Source organism: Vitis vinifera, chromosome 10 (assembly GCF_030704535.1).
Source record: "Vitis vinifera cultivar Pinot Noir 40024 chromosome 10, ASM3070453v1".
Lineage (NCBI taxonomy): Eukaryota > Viridiplantae > Streptophyta > Magnoliopsida > Vitales > Vitaceae > Vitis > Vitis vinifera.
The window spans coordinates 16,233,975-16,258,016 of NC_081814.1; the positions used below are offsets into that span (position 1 = coordinate 16,233,975).

The 24,042-nt window shown below is 36.2% G+C and overlaps 1 protein-coding gene across 1 annotated transcript; it reads right to left on the bottom strand.

Moving 5' to 3' along the window:
- Nucleotides 1–1,313: 1,313 nt before the first annotated feature.
- LOC100240835 (probable ribose-5-phosphate isomerase 4, chloroplastic) lies at nt 1,314–24,042 on the bottom strand. The gene is made up of 9 exons (XM_002270798.5): nt 23,795–24,042; nt 10,959–11,086; nt 10,386–10,455; nt 9,866–9,970; nt 9,598–9,693; nt 9,446–9,502; nt 9,046–9,163; nt 8,887–8,953; nt 1,314–1,685 (listed from the first exon to the last, which is right to left on the bottom strand). Exons 1-9 carry the CDS (start codon nt 23,963–23,965, stop codon nt 1,613–1,615), a joined length of 885 nt encoding a protein of 294 aa, XP_002270834.1. The 5' UTR covers nt 23,966–24,042; the 3' UTR covers nt 1,314–1,612.

Here is a 24,042-nt window from a genome sequence, read left to right on the forward strand (position 1 = left end):
AACAAAATATTCATTCTCATTTCTCATTTTCACATTCCAAACATGACCATATGGTATTATTTTAAAAATAAAAATAAAAATCCTTCTAGGGTTTCTAGAGGTGGGATGCCTCAAGCCCCAATAATTAATACACATGAACACTACATGGGCTCCATAATTGCTATATATGTCTTCCCACATCTCAGAGGAGAATCACCTAGGGTTTGAAAGATTATAGTACTAAATGGAAGAGTAATAGATAATTTAAGGTTGATGATGTAAATACAAGAGTAGAAAACTTAGGGATATTTCAAGACCTAATAGTTATATCTCTTTTTTATCCTTTAGAAAATTTTTTCATCTATGGATAAAAGTATAGTTGTCAAACCATTTTAAAACCTCATGTAACTTTGTGTGATTGTTTGACCTTTGTGATCTTATATTAATTTATTTGGATTGAAGCTTCTATTGGCATAATAGTGGGATCGAAATCTTGATTGAAGGTTTGTAGGAAAACAAAGAGAACAAATGCAATATCAGACACAAGGGATCCTGAAGTATGAGACGACTATGCATAAGGGGAATTGTGGCATACAAGGAAAGGGTAAAAAATTGACTTAGTGAAATTTCTAATATATATTTTGTATCTATTTTTTATCATTTAAGGTATTCTCTATAATATAATACAATATTCTCTATCATCTATAAATGTAAACACAATTAGCTAAACCACATTAAAACTTTACAGTAACTTTCTGTATAATTGTTTGATTTTTGTACTCCTGTGTTATGTTTGTATCATACATTCCCACTGCACCGGCTATTCAAATTAGGCCATTACACTCTTCACACTCGCTTTGGGCCATAAGAACACTCTCTCTTGGTCTGCGCGCTCATTACCAAACACATCAGTTTTGCAGGGCTGCAAACATGTCATCAAATAGTATAGTCCAAAATTAAAGACCCACTAAAAAAGAAAAAACTAATAAAACCCGGAATCTTCCTCTCCTAGACACAGGAACTAGACGATCAAGAAGAACATCTCACTTACATTAAAAGATCCAAAAAGACAGTGTCCATCTTGGGCTGGCATAGGATGAAGTTCAACAATGAAAACATTGTAGAAAACAAAAGAAAAATACATGAACATGTGGATCACATTCATCAAGAAAGTTGTCTGAAACTCAAAATGTTAGGTACCTTAACAACAAACAGGTCTCACATTCAGAGTTACGTTCACTTCCAAACTTGGAATGACATACTTGAATTTCCAGTTCTAATCCAACTGCTGTAATATATCGAAGAAGCACCAAAACTACATTGTGAGTGACAAATTTTTCAGAATTCCCTTAATTTATTATAACAAATGAAAAAATAGAGCTTCAGAGCTTCAATATCCAACTCAGTAACAGGCTAAAATACAGAGAGAAGAAAAGAATGGAACATCAAATCAGAACCTCAAGGTTCCCTCTTAGTTAAAAGTAGGATTTCTATCTAAGTTTCTTTTTCTTTATGCTTTTCCCTTTCATTTGTTTTAATAATATTTTAGTTTTCCTAATAATGCTCAACAGAAAAATTATGTGCTGAAACAATAGAAGAAAACCATATCAATCTGTTCTGCAGGTCGTCACCATCAACGTTCTCTCACTGCTTGCAGATTGTCAACAGTATACATTCCACTATCTGAAGTAATCACTGCTATGCATCTGCAGTAGGGAAAATGAAAACAGTACCATATTATGCAACATATTTTGGGGGAGAAAATAGCATGAGTAGAAGTGCATTGGCCTCTAAAACCTGAGGGCTGAGGCATATTGTATATTATAAAATGGGTGGTAAAATGACCAAGGTCGGTGAAATAACATCATCTGGAACAAGATGATAAAGACTAGAGTTTGAAAGAATGCATGTCTCAGCAGTAAAAGAATTTTCATTGAGAAGATTAAATGAAACAACTATGATTGCATGGTCATGTGTAATGAATGCCACAAACAGCACCACTTCTAGTCCAACGGACCACAAGGATAAAGAGATGGATGAAAAGAAGGTGAGGTACTCATGAAAAGGAAATTATGACCTATGGTTACCAGAAGATAAGGCCCTAGATAGAGAAGGATGATAGACGAGGATTCGTGTAACCCATGAAAACGTAGTTCACTAATGCAGGGCAGTTCCTGCAAAAGATCAATTCTTTTTCTGGTCTAAAGATTCATTGTCTTCTGATAGTTTAATCTTGCTTCATTTATTATCTTTTGTCATCATAAAACAGGTAAGTACATGCTTTTTAGTAAAACATAGTCATTCAGGTGGTACTTGATAGTCATCCATCAATTCCATCTGAGACCACAAACTTTAGCAACTGTCGAGTGCTGAATTTGTAATGTTAATACTTCGGTTTTCAATACCATTTATGAGACCATCTTCTTTATTTTATTTTTATCGATTATTTTTTTAGAATTTGAGAGCAGGGTTAAGGTTTCTGTAAGTGTTTGGTTGTGTTCAGGACCTTCAAGGTATATATATTTGGTTAGGGATTTTCCTCTGTCTCTCTCTCTCTCTCTCTCTTTGGGTGATAACTTGCAAAGTATATCTACTTGGTTTGGGCTTTTATTTTTCCCTTTCTTTTCTGACAGAAAAACCAAAGGTTATTAAGAAGAAAGAGGAAAAATATGAGAGGAATAATTCATAAACAGCTCTACATCAACAACAGAAACAACAAGAAACACCTTTCCCTAAAAGAAGCAAAGCATTCGAATAGGGTAGAAATATGATTTAAGCTCGAGACACAAAAAGGGTGAAAATACCCTCTAAGCTAGAAATAAAGCATTGCTTTTGGCAGAATGATCCTCTAAGATTCTCATAATGCCCCGGTGCAACTAGACAATTGTCAAAGAATCCACTTCCTAGTCAATTTGATTTCCCCATGTCCCTAGCTTCTTCAAGGCCTTCAAGAAAAGTAAGAGCCTCCCTTTCACAACTCCAAGCCTAGAGAAAGCAACAATCACTACTCCCAAATAATTAATGAAAAATGCCTCCCATCAAACTTTAGGTTAGATTTCCTAACTAGTAAAGCAACCAAAATGGACTTTACACATCCTAAGGAGAACATAGCACAATTTTTTTTGATAAGCACACTGATAATATTACAGAAAAAAGAAAGGCTGGAACTCGCCAAAGTACACTGTGAGTATACAAAGGAAGCCAAGCAAAAGAGAAAGGGAAAAGAAGAGCAAAGAACAAAACCACCTGCCCCATAACTACTTGGCTCCTAACTAATCTACCAAATCGATCAAAGACAAAGGAAAACCTTCTACATGAGTTCTAACAAGGGCCAATAAGGAAAACAACAAAGCACACTTGAGCGCTTGATCCGAAGTTTCCACATCTTCAAAAGCCTTCCGATTTCTTTCATGCCAAATGACCCCCCAAAAAAACAAAGGGGCAGCTAGCCAAGCTTTCTTCCGTTTTTTCCAACTTGTGTCCCACTCCAACTTAGCAATGTCAATCTAACTATAGAATGCATCACCCACTGTAATCCAAATAATGAGAAAGTCAACTGCCACAGATAACTAGCTATGACACAATGAAGAAGCAAATGGTCGATGGACTCCCCCCTCTTTACACAAAAAACATATATTTACAAGAGAAATCCCCCTTCTTTTCAAACAATCTAAAGTCATTATTCTTCCTCATGATGCTTCCCATGCGAAAAAGCCAAATCTTGTTGGTGTCCATAGGTTCCAAACCATTGGAAATGGAAAAGCCTTCACATCCCTCGGAGCCTTAATAGAAAACTTTCCATTCTTTGAGACTAACCAAGTCATTCTATCCTCCATCTCACGCTTAATCAAATGCCTTTGAATTCTTTAGAAAAAAAGCTTCTACCATTTTTAAGTCCCAATCATGGGATTGTCTTGAGAAATAGGGTGAACTAGATCCCCTTCGTCCTCCCACAAATCTACCACCCAAGCATCCTTTGAATTGGTGATGGCAAATAAGGTGGGGAAAGACTCTTTCAACGAGGAGTCACCACACCACTTGTTCAATCAAAACTTGATTCTATTCCCATTCCCAACAATAAAGCCAACCTTGTTTTGAAAAACCTCCCAATTTTTCCTGATGGCTTTCCAAAAACCTACTCCATAACCTTCCCTAGGCACCCCTGAAGTCCAACCTCCCCCTTCCTCCCTAAACTTCCTAACAATCACATGCCTCCATTGAGTCTCCTTTCGCGGCAAATCCCCAACCCCACATAACACAATTTGAGAGGTAGTCAACCAACAACTATTGGTATCAATGTGAAGTCCACATGATAACAAACCTAAGGCAATCATCTAAGAGGAGGGTGAATTGTGTAATGATCACTTTTTAAAACTTTTGACAAATTACAATATTATATGCAAGAATGGGGATACAAAGCAAATATCAATAAAAAGAGCAACAAAATAAAGAGAAGGAAAGAGAGGGTAAACAAAGATTATAACATGGTCCAACACAATCCCACCTGTGTCCATGGCCTCAAGCTCCAACCCAAACTTTGACATGCTCCACTATACGAAGGATTCTCCAAACCAAGGAATCTTTCAATATATACTAGGTTTTTATGTACTAATGAATCTTTACAACTCCACAAGTGTTCTTCTAATACTTAGAATTACTCTCTCGCAGAATATAATAAACTTAGAATCACGAGAATATAAGAACTAGCTTAGCAAGTATGAGTACACTAGAAAAGATAGTCTCAAAGTATAATAAATGAGGTTTACAAGTTTTGGTGTGATTGCACTTTAAAGAGTCGATGTTGCAGCTTAAGATGACTTATATGTGCTAATGTATCCATAAAAAAGGTTCAAGATTCTTTTACATGAGATTCTTGCAAAATATAGTCGTTAGACACATTTTCCTAATAAACCAATTAAATGCCAGATTGACCAGCCAACTACTTAATGTATATTAATTACACTTGCAGGTGACGAAGTTGCTTTGACTACAGAACCATGCCTGTCTGTTGGAGCGAATTGATCTCTGTATGCTTATCAAAGTATACTTTTTAATTTCCTCTATCTTACCCGTCTTTTTGGGCTAAATGTCATTCCCCTCATAAAATAGGCTAATTCAATAGCATTGGACGAACTCGGGAAAGCTTTAGTAAAGCAGTACTGATCCTCAGAGATTCCTTCCAAGGAAATGGGAATGGATATAATGGCACTGACTATTCATGGATTGGTGTTGACTGATTGTTTTACCGCATGGTCAACTGCATGATCAACCACTTGTTCAACCAGTTAATCATCTGCTAGACACTGCCAAAAATGCACTATTTGAGCAAATAGTTTGGGCGAGCCAGCTGGTCAGCTGCTTGGTTAAACTCGTTAGCCACCTAAGTTGAAAACACAAAAATTCTGCTCAAGTACTCCTTAACGACTAGGGTTGGTTTAAATTGAAAACTTAATATTAAATAACTCTTTTTAATGATAAAAATCCATGTCAAAATATAGCCTTTTATCCTCATTTGAATCAAATTCATTTTTCATAAAAAAAAACATCAATATTGCATAAATGAGATTTTTTAAAAAAGTTGTTAAACGATCAATTTTCCTATGTTGAACTACCAATTTTCCCAAAAGCTTAAGCTCAGGATTTGGGCCCATAATGTATATCATGCATTCCAACAAAAGTCATTTAAAAAGTTGACTCTTTTTTATTAAAAAACACTTAGGTGGTGTTTGTTTTTTTACTTAATTCTAAATAGAACATTAATGCTTAATAGTGTTAAATACTAGGTTGTTTGTTTTTGTAGTATTTTATTTCTATCAAGTATTAAAAAGTAAAAAAAATCAATATGTTATTTTTTCTATTTAGAAAAAGCTACATATTTTGACTTTTTCTATTTAGTAAAAAGTTTATAATAAGTCATGAAAAAGTAGAAAAACAAACAACCTAAATTCTAAAACTAAATTGCTTTCAGCAAAAAGCCAAAAAAACAAACACTACCTTAGATTTTAACAATCAATTTTAAGGCATACTTATCCTTGTTGATTAGAACCTAGATCTAGTCTTTCAAGAAAATCCAATCTATAAAGATTTTGAAAAAGTCTTCTCTTGCACTTTTAATTTCTTTACTTGCCATCAACCTTCTTGATAATCTATAAGAGTGATCTGATTAAATATGTTCACAATCTCAAGACAAGGATTGGATATACAAATGTATTGTTTTGTTATCATAAAAAATTATGTTTAATCAAATCTTGACCTAACAATCAAATGTCATTTTCTAATTCTTGTTATACATAAAAGTAGCAAGTCTTTAAATTCAAACCTCCCAATGCCCAAAGAGCAAGAAATGGCTCCCTTTTTGCACTCTCCCCCAATGACTATAGCAAACTTAGACAATTCTGGAGTTAGTTTCCATCTAAATCAGAGAAAGGTAAACACAAGACAGAAGATTTTGCATTTATTTCTTCCTGTACTGAAGCCCTGAAAATTATTAAAATCATTGAATTAATATTCTGAGGAATCAAACAAACCCATAGGCTTTACTATTCATCTGTACTGCCATATATTGTTTAGTAATGAATGAATAAAGTATCTAGAACACTTGGCCACTGAATATTAGGGCCTATTTGGTAAAAAATTTTTTAAACAATTATGAAAAATAGTTTTTGAAAACTGTTCTCTGATTTTTGTAGGACAAAGTCTGTTTGGAAACTTGAAATATTTTTAACTTGTTTTTAATATTTTTAAATATGTTTAAAAAATAATTTTTTTATGTAGTGTTTATTTTTAATCATTCTACATGTTTGTATAATTATTTCTTAAAACAAGTGATAATAACAGAAAACAACTAAAAGATGTTCTCTGAAAATATCCTATTTTCTATTCTTAAGAATAGAAAATAGAAAACAATTTTGGGTTGTTAAACATGCTTCCTGTGTTTTTTTGTTCTGGAGAATAAAAAACTGTTTTCAAAAACAATTCCCAAAAAAACCCTTAGCTTCTTATTGTCCTTCACACAACAAACCAACAAGAGATGAGAACAAATGAAGAATCTTGCATCTCACACTCTTTAGAAGTTTTGAGGACTTTCCATTTTGTATCAAGTTATACAAAAGTGAATATTTTTTTCGATAGAAAACAAGATCATGTATTAAGAAGCACCTAAAAGGAGGGGGTGTGCCTTACATATATAGGCGATATACATAGTCTAGATTAGGGTAAAAAAAAGTCGTATATTAATTGAATAAGGAAAGGAAAAATGCTTCCTTTTATAGATAAGCTACAACAAATCAAACTAAATCTACAACTGTACACCTAGATTTCTAGGAACAAAATAAAATCTCTAAATTTAAAATATACAACAAACAACAACAAATTATCCCTAAAAAATAGGTAACAACCAGATCAAAATTTCTTTGATTTGATTGAGATTCTCAACACATAGAAACAACCAAAAGCAAACAATAAACAAAGATGGTCTATACAAACAAGGCAAAGCTAACCACAATAAAGAGCATCTAGGAAATTTAGCATAGAGCATTTCTCCAACTCCAAAGAATCCTTAGACCACTCAAAAAACATCCGAATGAAGAAATCCTTTAATCTTTGGTCGAAAAGCTCTTCCTCATTGAAAGTCCCTAGGTTACACTCTTTCCAAATACACTAAAATAAGCAAATAGGAGCCAAGTGCTAAACTGCTCTTTTCTTCTTTTGAAGCCCCCTAACTTTCCACTATAGGAGGAGATTTCTCACTAAGGACGGAAACACCCAAACCAAGCCAAAGAGGGCTAACAAAAAGGTTCATAGCTCTCTTGTCTTGTCACAATGAATCAAAATGTGATCGACAGATTCTTCACTGTTTTTACAAAGATTCCATATGTTGACCATTTGTCATCCCCTCTTCATTAAAATATCTATGGTTAAGATCTTCCCCTAAAAGGCTTCCCAAGCAAAAAAGCAAGTTGTAAGAGGAGCACAGGATCCCCAAATCTCTTTACCAAAAAAAACTAAATTATTCTCCACCCTTGGAGAACAATAATATGACTTGACGCTAAAAATTTCCCTTGGAGAACAATAATATGGACAAAAGTATAACATATATAAAAGACTAATCATGAGAGAATTAATATTCCCCTGTATTTGATAGTGTTTTCAAACTTGGCAAAGATTTTGGTGGATTTTCAAAGGTTGTTCTTTTCTCTCTCCTCCATTTTCTGCTTGGAACTTTCTCCTTCTCCTTACTCAAATCACAAAAGCTCAATTGACACAATTTAAACCGTCAGGAAACCCTAAATTCTGCACTTACTATGCTTTAGTTTTGTTATTTCCTTAAATGACCAGAATAGCTGCTAGTTCTCTCATTTGGAAGACTGTTTTACATCATTGGGATAAAATCCTATAAGTTGATTAGATATGTAACTATTCCAAGTGTTCTAAATAATTCTATTCATTGCAATATGTACATAGGTAACTTCCAAAGTGAGTATTTTTTACTTGATCCTCAAAACTTCTAATTCAGGACCTTAGATTGACAATACCAAAACAGTCATATGCTAAATGATTGTTTGACCATCTTATTCAAAAACTTTCTCTAGCATCACTTCATTCTTGGAAAAAAAAAAAAAAAAAAGGATTAATATTAGATGGTCCAAAATCATCTATCATCACAGTTATTTATAGTATTGATTCATTTGGTAAAACCCTAATTTTCAATATTTCATAATGATGCAATGATGTAGATCTATCAAAAGAAATTTATGTAAATCCTATCAAAATTCAGCTTTTCATGGTCTTCATCTTCTAATGGCATGCCATTTGAAGAAAGTGATAATATCCTCTCTTCATAGTGAGCAATATGGATTCCAGCCATGGAAAGAAAAACAAGATCTCAAAGGAAACAAGAAAACTAACGGGATTTTGGAAATGACTCCATGCTCAACAACTCCATCAATTTTATCAAGGCTTTCAGCCACTTCAGCTGCAATTAAAATTTGAAACTCTTATAAACAATCATCTTGAAGCATGGATTCAAAAATGTAAAAGGAAAACATAATGATTGTAAAACAGTACCCAGTTTTAGTATGGGAGATGTAAATATGACATCCAGAATATTGTGTCCTTCACTGGTGACTAATGGGAAGTCACCGCCTAGTGGGCCTGCATGCCCTATGGATGGTCTCCTCCATACCTTCAATGGCAAAAGGAAAAGAGATTGGTTAAATCAATTAGCCTAGCAAAGAGCAAAGCATTTAGTTTCTTTTGTTGGAGACTTTTTTCTTATGTGTATGTTTTTTTTTTTATAGGCTTTTTTCTTATGTGTATGTTACTTTCCTGCCTGTTGTTTGTACAGATAATTTTAGTTTTTTGTATAATATATGATTTTACTTTCTGATCAGCAATTGAACATCTTGAAAGGGTTTCTCATCCTTTGCATTTTCCACTCAATGCAATGAATATTTAAGGAGCATACCTCTGCATCACCTAGAAATAGGTCATCAATCTCTTCAGCAGTTTCCATCCAATTTAACTGAAGCAGAAATTCGATTGTAAATAAGTCATCTTTGTCTCATTCCAGAAATTTATGATTAGCATATTTTAGAGAAAATATGTCCAACAGCTTACAGATTGAACTAAAACTGGAATTAAACCTTCTAGATCACATTTGTACTGCTTCTCCTGAATGATAAATACGAGCTTGTCTGCTGCTTTTAGAATAGACTGCAAGTGGAAAAAAGGGAAACAAGCATTTCAATGAATGTATCTCTAGGGTTTTTAGAGAAATGATATTAGAATATCAAAATCATTTATATGGTTTTGAAGAATTTCCCAAGCAGTATCTTGAGTCCTAAAAGCCCATGGAGACGAGACAGACAACAATACTATGACTCACCTTCTCTTGGATTATGGACTCATTGCCTTGCAATCTCCGACGCCCAATGATGGCAACAAGTGTTCCTTCTTCTATAACGTCAGCATCATCAAATGCAAAATCAATCTACAAAGAATAACTTGAAGTGATATTATAATGAGGTTTAAATTTCGAAAGAATATTATACTGACTCATGAACTAGCTTCATGCAAGGAGCACCAGCTAATGAATATTAAAAAAATATATTTGGAAACAAATGAACAAATTCTTCTAGGAATTTGTTCTTCATTTTTGCTTCTGATAAGAATTTGATTTTTCATATCACTTTGCACTTGTCAACCTGTCCATTCTAAAGATGTTTGAGATGCATTTGCATCAAGTCCATCTCTTTTTCTTTGGGCAATTTACCAGAATAAATCCACAAGGCATTTATTCTGAGAGCATTCAAACAAAGATACAAGTAGAGCTATCTAAATATTCAGTACTCACAACCCTAAACAAAACGCAACCAACTTATTGGATAATAAGAATTTGTGCATACTTGAGAACAATCTTGGTAGTGGCCCAGTGGAATTCCTACTTTTGCTGCTTCACTTGCACTTGCGACAGACCTGCATCACACTAACTTAAAACATTGTAATGGAAAAATGAAGACTTGTAGAAAGGCTTTACATTACAGAAAAATAGAAAAGGACCTGAGGACAATCTATATAGAAAAGGCAATGGACCAAGGAAGAATGGTGCATTAACTAGTGGTTGCACCAAAAGAAACTTAGGGAGAATGAAAAGGAGTAGAAAAGAATGTCTTTGTTCTGGTTGCATAAGTGGGCAATACATGGTATAATTAGACACTGACAACAAGTAGCACATACAATTTAGATCTATTTTGTCAATCAAAATAACCAGAAGATTCTTGGATGCAAAATAATTAGCTACTAGTGGTGAATATATGCCACACAAGCTCCTTGGATGTGGACTGCTATTAATCCGTACTGTCCAGAAAATGTGAGGGATTATTTGAATTTTAAAACAACAAATAAAACGAGAGCATTGGAGAGAGAGAGAGCGGGGTAAAAACTACCAGTGTTCATGAGATGGAAGAAAAAGAACTCACATGGGTATTCCTGTTATATCTTTTAAAGCACCAGTACGAAGTTGCCGACCCAAATATTGTATGGCCATATCAGAAGCATGACCAGATCCTAATCCAATCACCATCCCACTTTTGATGTAAGTATCCACCTTAAAAAGGAGACCAGGTTTATAAATCAATTTTTCTTTCACTGATGCCTAAATAATAGAAATTATACAAAAGATCTAGTTAAAGTCATAGCACTCAAAACAGAGAGATTGAAATCCAAATTATATTAGTTTGCCTAAAACTTGCAATTAATTAACTGCATCCAATTTTCTCCCCCATTTTATATATAATGTATTCCCTGGTCAAACTGGTCTGGAATCAATCAGTAGTACATCCCGCGCTTGATTGGCGAAGGAAAGCCGGGAATTTAAAATATGGAATTTCAATATTAACTGGCCGGTCCTCTGTTGGTAACGATCTACGGTCAAGGGTTAATCGCTGAGGTGAATCTGGATCGGGATTGAGTTCTTTGCTCTGTGGCAAAGGGTCAAGGCTCATCCGCTCACCAGGAATCAAATGACTTTCTTTCTTTACTTATGTCCTTCCCGTATGAAACGATCAATCCCAGTCCAAAGTCTTGATCGGTTGAGCTCTCGTTCTCTATCTGGCCAGGTGATAGGTACTTTGCTTTCTCTTTTTATTATATCTATCTTCTTCTATTTTATTCATATATCGTCAATTTTCATTCTTATTTATGCTCTTCTTTCCCCTCTTCTCTCATCGTCAAATTCTTTTCTTTTAAAATTTTCACAAAATATTATAAAAAAGATAATTTTTTTTCATGTACAGCAATTCCACCAGAGAGAATTCAACCATAAAAAATAAATAAATAAAGGACGCTTAGCAATTCACTGAAGCAAAGACTTACTACTTTTTTTTAGCTTTTTTTTCCTTTTCTTCCCTAGACCACAATTTAACTTCTAACACCAAATAACAAAAGTTCCAAAAATAGAACCCCCATCCTAGAAGGACGAGCAGAAAATCATGATATTAGAAAAATGACTTTCTCCATTGTAATTACATCATACAAACCTTCAGTGTAATAATACAACACACCAAAGTTCCTATTCTTTTCCCCTAGCAAGTTCTAAAATTTTACCCTTCTCCCATTGCCAATGGTAAAAAAAATCTGCCCTTTCCAGAGTTCCACACCTTTCTAATCACCTTCCACACCCCCACCCCATGACCATTTCTCACTCCCCTTGAACCCCACCCTCCTTCCTAGAATTTTTGAATAATAACCTACTTCCAAAGAGAATCCCTCCCGGTCATGAATCTCCAACGCCACTTGCCAAGAAGCGCCATGGTCAGAGTAAGATTATGAAGGATTGGGTGATCATATTTACAAATCCTCCAAAATTAAGGGCAACAGTTTTTACTTTATTTTACAAGGTGTATTTCCCGGGAAAAGGCCTAGTTCTCGACCTCTAATTCATTATCAAATGCAAGCAATTTAAAAACATCACATTTTTTAACTCTACCATCATGCTAAACCACTCCTCATTCAGTAGCATTAGGAATTCCCATTTCAAAACTTCATTTTTCATAAAAGCCAATGGAGTTCAAGAATTGTTAGAGATACTGAATAATTCATGAATGAAAAATGATAAATTTGGATTTTGTTCCACCAATGAAACGTTGGACTAGCTTTTGCAATATCTGAAATAAATCAAGAATCTAGAACAAAGAACTTCTTTGTTAATCTGTCAAGACCCCCTTCATCCTTTATTATTAACATAAACAGTGGTTATGAATGGTTTTTATGGAGAGAAGGTGAAGAAAGCAAATGGTGAAGTATCAAAGCTCAAAGGAAGACTAGAATAGCTTAAGAGAAAAAACCAGGGATTAGTGAGGAAGGCAGTTGACTCAACTGTTGGAATCTCAGTGGATAAGAACAGATTCCAAAGTGAGCTTACAATTCCAAGATTTTGCACACTTTCATTGTGGCTTATTCAACCTTTACAGAGAGGTTTAGAGAGTCCCACCCAAATGAATTGCAAGCCCAAACTACAAGAGGAATGAGCTAAGAGCCCAAAACTGTAGAAGTGGTTGGCTATATTGTTAATCAATCATTCCCCAGATTGGAGTGAGCCACATTGAGACCAAAGTTTGTCCCAAGGATAAAGTGCATCCCCTTGCCAGTGAATCTAGCTAAAACGACCCAACATATGTTAATTGTGCACAATAGTTAGAATTTCAACAAGTTTCCAACTCTAACCATCAAGCCAGGATCCTAAACTATTCCAAGACCCAGAGAAGAGAAGGTTGAGCCCCAACCCCAAGGTGTACCAAGTCCAGTTTGGATTCTCCAAGCCTTGCTTCTAAGTCGGCCAATCACATGAACACCAGGATGAATTCCAAGAGGCATTATCTAGGGGATTTGAGCGAGAGAATTAACCCATCCAAACTAAAACCCCTTCCTGGTATCGAGAGTGCAGCAAGGGGCTTCTCTCACTTCAAATTCGAGGGGTTGGCTAAAAAGTTGTGTGACCCCCTTGACCTTAAGCGATCACTAAGATGAGGCATATCCAGGCTTCTAATCTAGAGGATAGGCTAAAGAAACCCTCAGCTTCCACCACAGAAAGTCATCCTCCACAGTAGGTGTCCCAAGAACCAGGACATCCATCAAAAGGTGACAAATTCCTAGCATAAACAGGAGTTCTAAGGGTTGTTGCCATTGAATCATTTTACTCTGATGAAGTTTACCATTTTCCACGTGGCATTTATTTTATCCACCCATATGCCATCTTGCTTAGATGCCACAGCCATATCTCAATATATTGAGCACAAAATTAGAAACCAACATTTAACCCTACACACATCTGATCCACATAAATGAGTCAGACAAATGCACCTATATGTCTAAAGATGTGATCTTATGTTAGCTTGTATGTAGTTGCTAGGTGAGATGATGAGAAATAAAATTGAGGCATTTACCCTTTACAATTAATGATTATGTCAGGCACTTGCACATGATCATTCATAGCCCAAGGCCTCAGTTTAAGGAGCTTGAACATTATATCCTTCCTTGTAGCATTTGTTATTTACCCTAATACCAACCGTCAATGAGGGTTTAGATTGCTTGCAATTCATCTTGCCTTAGGATATGAATAAGGATTTATCTTCTTTTCCTAATTACTAAGCCAGCCATTAAGAGATATTTTTAATTAGTCTAATTGTCAAGGCACCATTATCTAGAGAGCTAAGGTAATGATCCTTTAGAAAGTCAATTATTAGTGTAATATCACACATCGGATGGAGGAAAAAGTTCATAAAGATATATATATATATATATATATATATATATATATATATATATATATATATATATATATATGTATATGAGCTTCTCTTAACTTTGTAAATGTATTTTAAAGTCGTTAGGCTCAACGGGACTAGAGCGGATAATATCTACATGGTAGGAACTAGGTCATTACAAATGAGATCAAAGTCGATCCTTGACCCCAATGTGGGAGTTTGTTTGGCCTCACAAGGGGTGTGTGTTTGTTTGGCCCCATAATTCCAAGAAGCACAATGAGGACATTGTCTCTACATAGAGGGCGATTGTGATATCCCACATCGGATAAAGGAAAAAGTTCCCGAAGCTATATATGTATAGACTCCTCTTAACCTTGTAGACGTGTTTTAAAGTCGTAAGGTTTATTAGGCCCAAAGTTGACAATATCTACACAATTGGGAGCAAGTTGTTACAATTAGCCTTTTAGATTCTTATGAATTGACCTCTTATAGAGCCAAGGTATCTACCCTCCATAAAGTTGAGTGCAAGCCCATTATCTAGTAAATCTAGCTAAACCCACTATCATAGTGATCCCTCTTCCAAAACTCATCATCTCCTAACTTCCTGCTACAATGATGGCACAATCCCAACCATGTCAAACCCTAAGCATACCCTAATCCTTAATGACTAATAATGGGGCCAAGTTAGACAAACACTCAACCAAGGCCTTTTGTTTGTTAATGGGTACCTTCTACTCCATGGTGATGATGCCAATATTGAATTAGGCACCTCATTCTCAAATAATACTTGACGGATAGAGATGGCACCCTCCCTCTATTCCTTTTTTTTTTTTTTTTTTTTTTTTGCAGCATTAAAAAATCATCAACTAGTTAGGACCTTTTTTGTTAATGAGATTATAAAAGGTAACGGCTACAAGGAATTCATGTCTAAAGATACAAGCCCTTAATACTACAACAGTCAACTTCTCCAATCATCTAGATAAAGCAAGTCTCTTTCTCCTCTGCTCTTGATGGTGTGTTACATGATGAACAACATAATTGTTTGCTATTATTAATATATCCACACATTTTGAAGCAATTTAGTAGACATCATAGCCCTTAATTATCCAAGTTTGTCTTATCCTTCAAAGCAGGCAGTTCTCACAATTTTCAAGCTTTATGTAATGCTATGTAGGTATTTCCCTTCAAGATCTCAACCCCAAATGACTTAGGAAAATAATTTTGAGTATCGAGATGATCTCAGAGAAGTCAAGAAGGTTGCACAATGATTCGGAAGAGAGAACAAAGTAGCAAGATAAGTGGAAAATCAAATAAATACTCCGAAGACCTAATGTCAACTAATTTAGAGTTTACAATTATTTCAGTGGGACAAAGGTGTCCAAATTGGGTGAAATAAAGCTTGAAAAATTCTAGACTCATTGAAGTACAAATCTGCCCATTTTTATCAAATTCTGAGGTCATATATACTACTGAAAAAATCACACTTCAGAGCAGAAATCGGAAAATCTGTTGAAGATGAAGGAAGGGATTTCAGGCATAACCTTAGAAAGGCCAAACACCCTTAAAAAGGCCCAAAACCTCTTCCTACTGGTCTAGGGTTTGGAGAGAACCCATTTAAACATCTTTCTATGGCTGAAAAGGAGGATTTTGGACACATTTGAAAAGAGGAACCAGGCACAATAAGAGAAGAAGAGTGGCAACATACGGGTTTTCTCATTCAGCACATCTATGAAGATTTCTTTGAGTTTTCCTTTATTCTTTACATGTGTAGTGTTAGGAACTTGATTATCCTTGATCCAGGACTTTAGGTTTTGATTCGTAGACTTTATTTTGCTTCCTTGAATCTGCAAGAACTCAATCTTGAATTGTCCAGTTTAGCGTAGTTTTTAAAAATTCAAATTTTCTAGGTCCCTAGTGGTTGTTTTTATCAATTTTATGATGTTTTTAATGCTTTTAGTGCTCAATTAAATTATTGGTTGGGGTAAGGATGATCTTGGGACTCCAAACATGAGGCTGGAAGTCTCCTAGACATAAAGAATTAATTATGCTCAGATCTGGTCTATTTGGTTGCTTGGAAAATTTAGAAGTAACACTTTTCTTATGCCTAAGGATCTAGTTTGCTAGATACATGTGCATATTCCTAATTCTTAGCACCAATATTGAGATTAGTGATTATTGGTGTGATTTAGCAAGGCTAGAATGTTAGGGTGAGCAACACATCGATCTTGAATAATGAAAAATTGGGTATCAAAAGGAGAAGATATTCTTTGGAAAATTGAAAGCTAAATGAGTTTAATGAATATATCTTCCATACGGGCTAAGGTAATCATTATACCCAAATGTATATTAAGGGATAAACAATGCCAAGTGTGAGGAGATTAATGGAATCCTGAGCCATAGTACTTTTAATCATTGATAAAAGTTAACTTTTATTCATTGAGTTTTGCTATTCTCCTAAAAAACCCAACAGATCATTGATCATTTCAAAAACAACTTTTTGCTCTATAATCCATTCTTACTTTTTATGTCCCAAGTAAGGACAATGTTTTAAAGGACTAAAGGCGATCTTGAGGCATTTTGCCCAAATAAGGCAAAGCATAAGCCTCGAGATGGAACAAGGCGTAAGCCTCAACTTTAATAATAATAGAAAGAAAACAAACTTAAAAATTAAAAAAAAAATACTGATAAAATCACATGAAAAATAAATAATAAGAAAACCATACAATATATAATAATTAAATTAATTGTTTGTCATTGTCTATAGCTTCTAATTTCGTTTTTTATTTTTTACATTTTTGTTCTTCTAAAATCCAACTCTCTCTCATGCATTTATCAAATAATCTTCAGAACTACCATCACTATCACTAGTAAGATCCTCTAATGAATCATAATTATATCAAATTCCTCTATTATCCTCTTCATCAATGTTAATGTCAATCCATTTTTCTTCTTTATCCATTAATTAGAGTGATCTTTTTTCCTTTATCCATTAATAATAAAATAATGATTATATATAAGCTCGGTCACTACAGTGAGCAACAATTCTTTTATTTCTCCTTCCCAATCTTTTCTTTTCATTTCCATTGAAAGGATTAATTGGTAGTCAAATAAGCACTTATTGTTTAAAAGGTTTAACCCTAATCTTGAATACAAGGAATACCAAAACCCCATAAAAGCACAGGTCACTACAACCAATAAATATTGAGGTTTAAACTTCTTAACAAATGTATACAAAAAGTTAATAAAGGCCCTAAACCCATTAAAACCTTTTGAATATTTGAGGCTTAAGCCTCAATACCCTCAAGGCTACACCCTCAAGGCTATAAGCCTCAATCAAGTTAGGCTTAAGCCTCGATTACTCTCTATTGAGGCTATAGACTCAAAGGCCAATTTCCATACCCTTGCCTCCAAGCATATGCCTCGATAGCCTTTTAAAATACTAGGCAAAGATATAAATATCAGTTCTCACAAAAATATTGGTGATTGGATTTTACGGAAATATCAGGAAATATCAATGAAAATATTGACAAAAAATATCGATGGAACGGAAATTTATCAAAACTTATAGAAATATAGGGAAAAATTAAAAAAAAACTCTAGAAGAAGCAATAATACACATATTCAAGTTCTTCCATTGAAAAAATCAATACATGTATGATATAATTTATAACATTCATCAATAATCTTGTGTGCATTGATAAAAAATATGAATTTTTAAAGGAAGCACTCAATACTAATCTAAAGTACATATTTGATTTCATTAAATATCAACAATTTATACAAATTACAATATATTGCTCCCTTGCACATACGCATCCTTTCAAATCTTATCTTTGATTTTAATTTTAAAGCTATCAATTCTTTACTTTTCCAATTTTAATTCTTTATTTTTCTTTTTCTAATTTAAATTTTTAATTTTTAAATTATTATTATTATTTTTATGTAATTTCTATTTTTAAAAATTTTTTAATCGAGCATTAAATGTGAATGTGATGTGCCACCAAATGGCTTAAGAGCATTCTAACGATAATTCTTCATTGCATAAGATTGCAGTAATAGAGAAATGATGAGAAGTAAGAAATCTATTTTTTTCATCTCCATTCTAATGCCACAAGGAAGGGAGACCCATGCATCTGCTCTCATAGAGAGATAGGCAAACAGTACACAACACACATTTTCAAACCTACTGCAACCCTCCTTCACATCCCCATGTCTTCTCAAATTCTGGATGCGTCTTTAATTGCTAATGAGGTGATTGATTCGTGGCAGAAGAGGAAAGAAAAGGGTCTTATTTGCAAATTGGATATAGAAAAAGCTTACGATAGCATCAATTGGAATTTCTTAATGAAGGTCCTCCAAAAAATGGGCTTTGGGCCCAAGTGGATGGGATGGATGTGGAGTTGCGTTTCCTCTGCTAAATTCTCCATTCTTGTTAATGGAGTGCCAGCTGGGTTCTTCCCTAGCACTAGAGGGCTTCGTCAAGGGGACCCCCTTTCCCCTTATCTCTTTGTTATGGGAATGGAGGTTCTGGACGTCCTTATCAGGAGAGCGGTGGAGGGGGGTTATCTTTCAGGGTGCAGTATTCGGGGTGGCAGTAGAACATCCTTGAATATTTCCCACCTATTTTTTGCTGATGACACAATTGTGTTTTGTGAGGCGAGCAAAGAGCAAGTTTCTCACCTAAGCTGGATTCTCTTTTGGTTTGAAGCGGCTTCCGGTCTTCGGATTAATCTAGCCAAAAGTGAGATCATTCCAGTTGGAGACGTGGAGGATATTCTTGAGTTGGCAGCTGAGTTAGGTGGCAGGGTGGGGTCTTTGCCCTCTCATTATTTGGGCCTCCCCTTAGGGGTCCCCAATAGGGCTACTTCTATGTGGGATGGGGTGGAAGAGAGGATCAGGAGGAGACTTGCGCTTTGGAAAAGACAGTACCTATCCAAAGGGGGGAGGATCACTCTCATAAAAAGCACCTTGGCTAGCTTGCCAATTTACCAACTGTCTATTTTCCGAATGCCTAAGTCTGTTGCTAAAAGAGTGGAAAAAACCCAAAGAGATTTCCTATGGGGGGGAGGAAACTTGGAGGGAAAAGTTCATCTAGTTAAATGGGATGCGGTCTGTACAGAGAAACACAAGGGAGGGCTAGGATTAAGGAGAATAGCCACTCTGAATAGAGCCTTGCTAGGAAAGTGGATTTGGAGGTTCGCTTGTGAAAAGAATAATTTCTGGAACCAAGTGATCACTACAAAATATGGGCAAGAGGATTATGGCTGGAGGCCAAAGAAGGTCCGTGGGGCGGCTGGAGTAGGGGTCTGGAAGGAGATCATGAAGGAATCTGATTGGTGCTGGGAAAATTTGGCATTTATAGTTGGGAAGGGTTCCAAAATCAAATTTTGGAAAGATAGATGGTGCACTGACATTCCGTTGTCCCAATGCTTCAATCATCTCTTTGTCCTTGCCGTGCATAGGGATGCTACGATTGAGGAGATGTGGGATCAGGATTCGGGCCAAGGGGATTGGAAGCTTGTTTTTGTGAGGGACTTCAATGATTGGGAGATGGATATGGTTGGAGAGCTGCTTCATACTTTGAGGGGTTACAGGCCCTCCTTGGAGGATGATTCAGTTGTGTGGAGGCAGGAAAGAAATGGTATTTTCAAAATCAAAGAAGCTTACAGGCTGTTGGACAAGCCTAATGTCACAGTATTTCCCGCAAGGAGAATATGGGTGGATAGGGTGCCAACTAAAGTCTGTTTTTTTGCTTGGGAGGCTACGTGGGGGAAGGTGCTTACTCTGGATAGACTCCAGTTAAGAGGGGTGCATCTCCCGAATTGCTGCTTTCTGTGTGGTTGTGAAGAAGAGAATGTAAATCATATTCTTTTACACTGTATAGTGACTAGAGCCCTTTGGGATATTATTTTTGGGTTGATAGATGTTAAGTGGGTCCTCCCAGAAACTGTAAAGGAGACTTTAATCTCCTGGAGGGGCTCATTTGTAGGGAAGAAAAGGAAAAAGATTTGGAAATCCATTCCGTTATGTATTTTTTGGACGGTTTGGAAGGAGAGGAATAGGTTAGCCTTTAGGGGGGGTGAGTTGAATATTCAAAAATTAAAGTATTCTTTTGTCTGTAACTTGTGGAATTGGGCCAAAGTGTATCTAGGTGAGGAGTCTTTCTCCCTCATAGGTTTTTTGGAGTGGATAGCTTCCACTTAAGGGGAGGTAGTTTCTTTCTGGTCCCTTCTCTTTTTTGAGGCTTTAGCCGTCTTGTATACTCCCTGTATGCTTTGTGGCGTTTAGCCTTTTCTAATACATATCTTGTTTACTTATCAAAAAAAAAAAAAAAAAACATCCCCATGTCTTCTCCACAACCACCCACTTGGCAAGTTCTCCAAACTCACTACAACTCCACACAAAAACCCATATATCTCCTCCCAAAACCCCATGCTAAATCTCCCTTGAAAAGCCCATGCATCTCCTCCTACCATAGCAAGATACATAACAAAGGACCCATGCAAAACCCATTTTCCCATTCTTCCTACAAGGTACAACACAAATACTGTCAACCCACCTTCTCCTCCCTCCATCATCTTTATCACAAACAAGTAACCTCACCATCATCACCTCCATGGCAAGGATAACACCACCATCGCCTACGTGGCAAGGATAACACTATCGTCACCTTCATATATCTACCCACATATGCACCCAAAAAATCTTCAAGTTATCAAAGACATATAGTCGGTATTTCATGTAATTTTGGCCTAAACCAGTCAAAAGCAGTGATTTTTTCCACAATGTTGATATATCACCTATATATCAACGACTTTTATTGATTGTTTCTGATTTTTCTATAGTTTGATCTTTCTAACCCTTGCTTCATTTTGGACCTCCCCGACATGTGATATTTTCACTGATTTTTCCCAAAGCTTTTGTCCATGGTTCCAGGTTTTTACAAGTATTGCCTATGAATACGATCTGACTCACTGGATAAAGCTACTGGTTGATACCCTTTACATGGGGTAGAACTCTAACACAACTTAGAAGATCAACCACTACACCACACACTTTGGTCACTGCAATGAATAGAATTTACCCCTGCAATGGAGGACTTAAGCATTCTACTTAAAGCTTAATGCTGTCTTGGATGATCCCTTGTCCATTCAGCTATATTAGAGAGAGGGGGGTTGATGACTTCCTCCATGCATCTTTTACCACGTCTAAGAAACTGAAATTGTGTCACTGGTAACAATGAGCAGGCTGGAAAAGATGTCCACTTCAAGAGCTAGACTCAATATGATTTTTAAGGACATAAACCCATATAAAAAGGAAAAGTTACACTGGCCAAGAAGCATAAGGTAAGGACAGGGGCAATACCCCTATTCTTGTCTATGAGGATGCTGGAAATGACATCCAAATAGTATACCAAGAGCCATGTCCTCCCATTCACCATCAGCATTGCTCAAGGCTTCAGATTTCCCCTTAACTCACTCTCTTTAAGCATTTTTACATCTGGCATAATTCACTGACCAGCAACAAGAATTCACCTATGGGTCAGCATCTGATCATGATTTATGTATGCCTGAGGGCATTTCTTTAAACATTCCTATTTGATTATTCATGCAATTATACTTCCTACTCTTGATTCTACCCAGCACTGCATCAAGGATGATTGGTGATGAGATCATAGTGTGCCAGCTAGTCCCAAGGTTTGTTGTTGCTCCTCATGGGACAATTCACTGTTGTCAGCCACCAAGAAACTCTTCACTTTCTTTGACCAAAAAGAAGAGCTCATTTTGAAGTCGCAGACCACCTTGCCAACCCCAGTTAAAGGCTTGATTTTTCTATCCCAAAAACCTTATCAATGTGGATATGGCACATGTATTTTTATTTTTATTTTTATAAAAGTGGATATGACACATGTAGAAGTAATATCATCTATTTGTCACCTTATACTGCTCCAGTCTCCCGACTCCCAAGAATGATAATTTCACAGGTAATCATGACCTACAGCCTACATTAGGTTTGAAGGTAATTAATATGATCAGGTGTGGCTAATCCCTACTGCCCTACATTATGATCTTTATATACACAAAAGTTTGACAGCAATAGACCGAGCTGTGAAGTCAAAGGATTTGCAGGGGAGGCAAAGACAGGTACATCGAAGGAACCCACTATTACTCTTCATCTCATGCCAAGCAACTCAAGGTCTAAGGCACCCTAGGCTTCTTTGACCATTTCTTGAGTCTAGGCTATGACTAAGAGGAACTTTCTCTTGTGATGCCCCATGATTGATGGGAGGGCATAGGAGCTACCTTTGGAGACATCATGATATCTTACAGGGCTAATCCAAATGACCTCAAGTCGGTCTAGGAGAATCTACAACCATTCAATGCCCTGGTTCTGCTCACCAAGTTTATGGTAAGGGGAAGGACTTCTCTCTAATAGTTCAAATCAATGAGCATCTTCTTCTGCCACCTTGAGGAGACAAGGAAGCTTGACATATCATAATGTTGAGCTCACAGCAGTGGAGGAGCTGGGGAATGATGTTGATGGAGTGGAGGAGCTCACATCTTCTTCTTTCTCACTATAAACAGATCTTTTGATCTTTCTCCACTGTAGGGCCCTCAACTTGCCTAGGGTGTTAATCCATTTGCTTTCTCCAAGAAGTGGTCACTTCTTGTCCACTTGGCTCCTAGGCATTTCGACAAGCCAAAGGCTTCAGGTCATCATTAGTATCAGCAATTGGGATGGCCCTATTACCATGGAAAATGCAACACATGCTTTCCCCACCCTCTAGTTGAGCCGAAGAGATCATTAAGCATCCCATTCAACAACTGTCAGGCCACGTGCATTTGTACAGAGGGTGCGGGTGACTGAGACAGTAGCTTCAATGTGAAGCAAAAGCAAATATTCACTATGTTAGCAACAACAATGTGGAGATCAACTGATGCAAATAATCTAAAGGCAGTTGGAGAGGAACCTAGTGAAAGTGAATTTGTGCTCCATCAATAAAACCTTACCTTCTTCCTTATTGTAACGCTGAGGGCATGATTTGGTTTAATAAAATTCAAATATAAACGAGAAGATGGAAGTGACGGATTTGGAGTCCATGGAAATATTAGATAAGAGAGAGAGAGAAACAAAAGAAGATAAGGAAAAAAATAAGGCTTTCGAAGATTTAGACGATGATTTCCAGAAGAAGGCTATCTTGTAGTCTTTCATCTTTAACCTCAATGTGAAGAAGGATACTCTTTAATCTTCATGCTCTCTGTTAAACACAATCCAGGGCAGTTTTACATCAAAATTCTGAGAGTCTTCAGAGTTTTACATGTATATCAACATTAGCTTGTTGGCTAGAAAAAAACGTAAAGAAAAATTATGAAAAACGAAATGGAAACAAACTCAAAGCGAGCCGAGCAGCGTGAGGTTTTAGTCCTCACAAGCCAAAATAATAATTGAAAAAAAAACTAAAATACATACTTCAAGTTCTTCCCCTTTCCTACATTTTCTGGGGAACCAAACAGAAGATAAAATGAAAACTTCAGAATTAGAGATCTCACGGTGTGTTTGGCAGCTTGAAGTAGAGCAGACGAAGCATCAGCAAGACATGAGCGAGTAACAGAGGGAAAGCGACATCGCGTGGTGGCCAGACAGTCGGCGCGCGCCAAAGAAGCGCGAGAGAGCGGCAAATGCAGGTTTAGGTGGGAGAAGGGAATCGCCGATGAGGCCATGGTGCGTCTCTACGGCCCTGTATTGGATAAGGAAACTTAAAAAGAGGCCTTGTGTGGCCTCCCTGGTCCCACCTCAC

Bases quoted from the DNA above. Each gene is read 5' to 3' on its own strand.
- LOC100240835 (XM_002270798.5), bottom strand. From the start codon at position 23,965: ATGGCCTCATCGGCGATTCCCTTCTCCCACCTAAACCTGCATTTGCCG. The intron at 9,503-9,597 runs GTAAGCTGTTGG...TTTCTGCTTCAG, and splicing joins TTCCAGTTTTAGTTCAATCT to TTAAATTGGATGGAAACTGC. The intron at 8,954-9,045 runs GTACTGTTTTAC...TTTTAATTGCAG, and splicing joins ATCTCCCATACTAAAACTGG to CTGAAGTGGCTGAAAGCCTT.